Here is a 7,500-nt window from a genome sequence, read left to right on the forward strand (position 1 = left end):
CCAACTGAGTCTGTACTTTATCCAATGATGCAGGCTTCTACCTCTGCATCCAAGGATATTTCCTCCTCAATGAAATAAAGTTCCTTTTTCTCTTCATCTTCCATAGTCCAAACACTCGATCCTCCCAACTGAGTCTGTACTTTATCCAATGATGCAGGCTTCTACCTCTGCATCCAAGGATATTTCCTCCTCAATAAAATAAAGTTCCCTTTTCTCTTCATCTTCCATAGTCCAACCACTCGATCCTCCCAACTGAGTCTGTACTTTATCCAATGATGCAGGCTTCTACCTCTGCATCCAAGGATATTTCCTCCTCAATGAAATTAAGTTCCTTTTTCTCTTCATCTTCCATAGTCCAACCACTCGATCCTCCCAACTGAGTTTGTACTTTATCCAATAATGCAGGCTTGTATCTCAGCATCCAAGGATATTTCCTTCTCAAAAAAAAAAAAAAAAAAGTTCCTGTTTCTATTTATTTTTCGCTGCTGCTGTTTCTCCTCCTCTTCCTTTTTCTACAGCTTCCTTTTTTTCTGATTTTGTAGATTTTATTCTTTTTATTTTATACCGTTCTAACAGCTTCGAAGTCCTTCATGGCAGCGTCGAAAAGGCCAAGTTTGAGAAGGTGCTTTCCTCGTAGCATGTAGGCTCTGCATCCTTGAAGGTCTTTCTCAATGGGTTGGCAGCAGTCCTATATGATATCCGTGTCAACAGGGTTTCCGGAAGCTGTGTTCGCTTAGCTCGAAGGAGATGCAGAAGAGCATTTTCAGTTTTTAGAATTTCCAGTAACTTTTCTTGGTCCTTTATCTGAAGATCTTTTTGGACGCAGTCATTTTCGGGTTCTTCTATTTTCTTATTATAGATTTTCATAAATTCTTCCATTTCCCCCATTTCCGTTTTAAGAATTTCCTGTTTCTTCTCCTGTTCCTCCATCTGAAGATCTTTTTGGAAGCAGTCGTTTTGCAGTTTTTCTATTTTCTCATTATGAATTTTCTTAATTTCTTCCATTTCTCTGCTTAGAATTTCCTGTTTCTCCTTCTGTTCCTTCATCTGGAGATCTTTTTGAAGGCAGTCGTTTTGCAGTTTTTCCATTTTCTCATTATGAATTTTCTCAATTTCTTCCATTTCCCTGCTTAGAATTTCCTGTTTCTTCATCTGAAGATCTTTTTCAGCGGTCAAGTTTCAGCTTTTGATACTCAGTCTCTTTCCGAGTTTTCAGTTTTTCTTGCGTCTCTTTCTCTGTATTCATCTCATCTATTACTCTTCTCAATCCATTTAGTTGTCCTTCTTTAGTTCTCCTTCTCATAGCAAATATTATTCCACCGAATATGGCGCCAGAAGCAGCCAAACCGATGTAAGTTGTCTTGTTACCATGAGAAAGGATTTCCTCTCTCACTCCGATGTCGAATTCGGGGAGAAGTTTGCCAACGAACCATCTTGATTTCAACTGTTCGTTGAATCTCAAAACTTCTGCCTCCATTTGCCGCATTCCAAGTTCACACCCACTTAGTTCTTCACGGGATTTCCAAAAGCTCCCAATCCAAGGACAGCGCTGCAGCCACCCACCGAGGAAGCCATCCTGAGAGGCGACTGCACGAGTCTCCAAAACACGGCACCTCTGGGAGAAGCCACGAAAACCATTTGAAGACTAAGGACTCCTGGAGAGTTCGCAGCTGTCCCTGAAGATTTAACATCATATCCTCGCACGCAGCGTTCCGTTCTTGGATAACTGAAGCTGCAATTTGAGGCCAATTGTATTTTCCTCTAACAAATTGTCCGATCATATTCACACCCACACCGAATGCTTCTTTGAACATAGTAGTCATAACTATACATACCTGTACAGAGGTTCGTATCAGCATTGGTTTGAAAAAAATGAAAGAGAGTCTTCAAAGGATTCTGAAGACTTTTCAGTCTCTTGGAGACTTTTTGGAGTCACAGACTCCAACAACAGATCGGGAAATTTTTGCCTTCTTTCCACACGGAAGACGGTGTTAACTTAAGAAATAATAATAATAATGATAATAATAATAATAATAATGATAATAATAATAATAATTATTATTATCATTATTGTTATTATTATTATGATCATTATTATTTTTAATCCAATGTAATTAAACAGTAATAATGGGAAATTAATTTTTCAGTCGAATATATGGTAATAATTATATATTTACAGGATCCCTTTTGAAAGTCTTCCGTAATTGCTTTAAAAGGTTAATTGTCCTATTAGGTGTCGCATGCGTATATATATATATATATATATATATATATATATATATATATATATATATATATATATATATATATTAGTGCACATATACACATATATCTATGAAATATATGCATACAAACACACGCACACATATATATATATATATATATATATATATATATATATATATATATATATATATATATATATATATATATGTGTGTGTGTGTATGTGTGTGCATGTGTTTGTATGCATATATTTCATAGATATATGTGTGTATGAGCACTAATACAACAAAATCCTGCATTTTTTCATTCGTGGCTAAAGAAAAATTAACCGTATCCAGAGAGATGGATCTGTCTGGCCAGTCAAAGGACCCAGTAACTTTCTAGTGTTAGTATTTCAACGGGTAGTTGGTGCCCTAGCCAACCTACTACCTATTAACGTGGTGTACCGGAATTAATGAAGCCAACTGTACATCTGTCTGGTTAATTCGCGGCAGTGGTAATATGTTTTTTTTCTTTTTAGAAATAAACATCTCAGAAACAAGTTGTTGTCATTTCTTAAAACTAGAATTATCAATCCTAACTTCATAAAAATTATATTTATGTAATCTTATAGTTTATAGTTTATTTAGGAAATATTTGTTTTAATGTTGTGTCTGCTTTTGAAATATTTTATTTCCCCTTGTTTCCTTTCCTCACTGGGCTATTTTCCCTGTTGTAGTCCCTGGGCTATAGCATCCTACTTTTCCAACTAGGGTTGTAGCTTAGCTATTATTATTATTAATAATAATAATAATAATAATAATAGAATATAACTTGAAATACACGTCAACATTCGTGGGAACAAGCTGTAATTACAAGGAGTTAAAACTTAAAAAAAAAAAAAACATGATTTTAATCGGAAATTCTCGGTAAAAATATACTGTTCTCGGTCGTTTACTATTTACTATTAATTGCCAAGCTACAACCCTAGTTGGAAAAGCAGGATATGCTACAAGCCCAGGGGTCCCAACAGGGAAAATAGCCCAGTGAGGAAAGTAAAAAAGGAAAAATAAAATATTTTAAGTTTTTCAGTAAAATACAGGCGACCGTAATTTTTACCCTATTTTGTTATCATCTTTTAGGGTTGGTGACCATAATATCACTCCTTTACGTCAAGATATCCGTTTTAAAAACTTTAATATGGATATAATTTAAAGACGAATAAATAGACTTTTATTATTATTATTATTATTATTATTATTATTATTATTATTATTACCAACTAAGCTACAACCCTAGTCGGAAAAGCAGGATGCCAAAAAACCAAAGGCTCCAACAGGGAAAAATAGCCCAGTGAGAAAAGCGAATAAGGAAATAAATATACTACAAGAGAAGTAATGAATAATCAATATAGAATGTTTTAAGAACATTAACAACATTATAATAGATCTTTCATATATAAACTTTAAAGAGAGACATATTTCAGCCTTTTTAACTTACTGTTACATTATAACAGTATTCATCTGTTTAAAATCTAGATAAAAACAATTTAACAATATCTACCATAGGGTTATGGTGGCCGATGTGGTAACGTTCCTTTACTGGTAAACGCCAGACTGGGGTTCGAGTCCCACGCAAACTGGTTAGTTCCCTTGGTCACTGCAACCTCACCAGCCTTGTGAGCTAAGAAAGGGGTGTTTGGTGTAGCCTATAGGTCTATCTGCTGAGTCATTAGCATCCATTGCCTGGCTCTCCTTGGTCCTAGCTTGGGTGGAGAGGGGGTTTGGCCGCTTTTCATATGTATATACGTTCAGTCTGTAGGGCATTATCCTGCTTGATAGGGCAATGTCACTGCCCTTTGCATTCATGAGTAGCCTTTAAACCTTTGAACTGTTTTTCAATCCATTAAAACTGTTCTATCTTATTTCTCTTTCTCTTGTTTGTTTTAAAGATTTTAATGATGTTACTGTTCTTAAGATATTTAATTTCATTTACTTCTTTTTGTACATTATCTATTCCCTTATTTCCTTTCCTCACTGGGCTATTTTTTCCCTGTTGGAGCCCTTGGGCTGATAACATCTTGCTTTTCCAACTAGGGTTGTAGCTTGGCTTGTAATAATAATAATAATAATAATAATAATAATAATAATGATAATAATAATAATAATACAAACAGCAACGAACAGATTAGTCCTCCAATCTGCATTCGAGAACCTGCCCCAAAACAAAAGACAGTCAACAGAAATACTGAGATTCGAGTCTCTCGTTTCTCTGCATTACGAAAAGACATCGTGATTAATCTCGCTATGGACTCTGGTGTACATCTGGGTTCCAGAATATGAATTCCAGTTTCAAAGCATCCACCATTTGCTATGATTTTCAAGGCACAGAAATCTTGGTTTGGAGAGAGGGCTATGTCTTATGCTTTTCGTTTTTTTTTTTTTTTTTTTTTTTTTTTTTTTGCGCGGGGGGGGGGAGCTTTTACTGGTGCTTGTAGGTAGTGTATATATATATATATATATATATATATATATATATATATATATATATATATACTATATATATATATATATATATATATACATATATATGTATATATATATATATATATATATATATATATATATATATATATACATATGAATACATACGTACTGTACACACATACATACGGAGAGATATTTGTGCACACACACACACACGTCCCATGTCGCCGGAATAAATCGAGTTTCTGGCCTTAACACAGCCTGAAAGATTTTTCAGTCGGGTCATAATATATTTCCAAAGTAAACATTGATCTTTTTTGTCAACAAGTTGTTCGTGAGAATGGCATAGCAAATAACACAACAAATAAACCATGTAATTATAAGTTAGAATCATTATGATGATAGAATTAAGATCTGCAGAAATTATACTGAATTTACGTTCATCCATAATTTTTCGTGGTTCCCCTACCATTACACCCGTTACAGCTCTAACAAGTACTCCCCCCCTCCGCCCCCGTCGTCCTCCCCCCGCCCGTTGGCCTCCCCCCGTAACATCCAAACTCTTCTACACCTGAAATTCTGGAATCTATAGATATTGGGGGGTGACAGAGGGGGACTGGAGACGACAGGACATTTGCTTTTTACTGTACAATAACCCATCAAGTCATCAGAACCGGACGTCCAAATAAGAGAATATCCTACACACCGTGCAGCCAACGAAACGTGTAGACACGAGGATAGTTACAGATGGTTTTAAGTTATATCAGCAAAGATGCTCACTCTCGTCATAAGGACTTGAGATATAAAATCTCTCCAGAAGAAGTTAAAGATTTGTGTGTGTGTGTGTGTGTGTGTGCGTGCGTGTGTGTGCGTGTGTGTGGGATAGTGAGGACTTGATAATTAGGATGGACTGTGCTGTATGATTGTTCAGATATTTCAGCTTTAAGAATGGAACTAGATATAAAGGGATCAAATTATTACACACACATACAATATATATATATATATATATATATATATATATATATATATATATATATATATATATATATATATATATATATATATATATATATAATAGCTAAGCTACAACCCTATTTGGAAAACCAAGATGCTAAGCCCAAGGGCCCCAGCAGGGAAAAATAATCCACTGAGGAAAGGATATAAGGAAATAAATAAACGATATGACAAGCAATGAACAATTAAAATAAATATTTCCGATCGAGTATTAAATTTTGATATTGTATATAGGCCTATTTGTATTTAAAGAAATATCTAAATGTAGATACCAATAATCTCTATTTTAATATAAGTAAACGTTGACACATGATAAAAGAATACAGCAAATAGTATATAAAGTTTCACGTCTGCAGATGACTATAAACAAAGATAATTAATATTTTTTTTTAGAAAAATACGTACTGAAAAGAAAGCAATATTGTACTCGAGAACACATCAATTGCAAAATAGAGTTAAACTGAATTTTATAGCCTATGGGAAACAGTATGCTATGACATACTTGCATGTGTGTGTGTAGATTGCCTTACCTTATGTAAGACACGGGCTCTTGCCGCTGGGCAGCCCGTAATCATACTTGCAAAACATGCACACACGAGAGAGAGAGAGAGAGAGAGAGAGAGAGAGAGAGAGAGAGAGAGAGAGAGAGAGAGAGAGAGAGAGTAATGTCTGAAAGTAAATATTAAAGATCCAAACAAGGACAATCGTTTATAATCAGTTCTATTTTTCCTTTACTTTAAGGATATTATTAGGGTTTGCGTTATCCATTTTATTTTAAACATGACAAATGGCCAAAGGATTTTACTGTTCTCAAGAGGATTAACAGGGTATACTGTAAACCCAGATACTTCCGGTTAATGTTTAGAGGTATTCTTTAGACCTCGCTTCCAGCTATGCATGACACATTTGGTACTGTACAGTTGACTTCATCAGTTCCAGTATCCTTCATTGGAAGCTAAGATAGGTAATGCTGTGATTAGCAAAACAGAAACAGTTGACAACGCTGCCTGTAAAACAAAGCCACTGAGCTTGAAAACAATCAACCTAAAGCATTTTCGTTAATCTTACAAAGCGCTGTATAGAAAAATATTGGCCTTTTATTAACAGAACTTCGGTAAAATAAAGATGCTCTAGTTCACGTGTTTACAAGCACAGCGACTTTGTTTTACAGGCAGCGTTCTGTTAGGCTAAACATCAGGTTACCTGCTATAATGTACTGTGCTACAGATGTCAGACGTCTTCTTAGCTTTCCTTGAAGTGTACCGGAATTAATGAAGCCAACTGTATCATAGGAGGAAACACCAATAACGAAAAATGTTTACTGGATCTTTTCAAGAAACGTGTCATTTCTATTTAACGAATCACGAAATCGCGCGAGGGTTGCAAATTTGTGTGACGCATAACAACAATAAAACGGCTAAACGAAAATATTTGTATATAAGCAGAACGAAATGCATTTACTTACTGGGGGTACTTTCAACTGAATAGACCTCAAGTTTAACGGTTCGTTCCATAATATCCAAAGTTTCTTATGAATTATCACAGTTTACAATTGTTCAAATAGTCTGATCGGCTATTAATATTTCGGCAATTGCATGTTCTGTTACTTTTTAAATGAATTATTTATATTTCTTGAAACTATTAATAGTAATATATGCAAAATATTATGGGGAAAAATAGCTCAAAAGAATATAAGCACCTGCTATGGAGTTAAAGCCCAAGTCGATAATTTCAAACAATTTTAAGAACGCGGGAAAAAGTTTTGTGGGGCAGAAGTTGGGGGGCGCTGATAGC

General features: G+C 34.9%; 2 protein-coding genes across 2 annotated transcripts in view; both read right to left on the reverse strand.

Moving 5' to 3' along the window:
• The window catches only part of LOC137655760 (myotubularin-related protein 3), a 201,373-nt gene that overhangs the window by 169,869 nt on the left and 24,004 nt on the right, over positions 1–7,500 (reverse strand). The gene's annotated exons all lie outside the window — the stretch shown is intronic.
• On the reverse strand, positions 589–1,122 carry LOC137639024 (golgin subfamily A member 6-like protein 25). The gene has a single exon (XM_068371345.1). It carries the CDS (start codon positions 1,120–1,122, stop codon positions 589–591), a length of 534 nt encoding a protein of 177 aa, XP_068227446.1.

Source organism: Palaemon carinicauda, chromosome 1 (genome assembly GCF_036898095.1).
Source record: "Palaemon carinicauda isolate YSFRI2023 chromosome 1, ASM3689809v2, whole genome shotgun sequence".
In the NCBI taxonomy this organism is placed as follows: domain Eukaryota; kingdom Metazoa; phylum Arthropoda; class Malacostraca; order Decapoda; family Palaemonidae; genus Palaemon; species Palaemon carinicauda.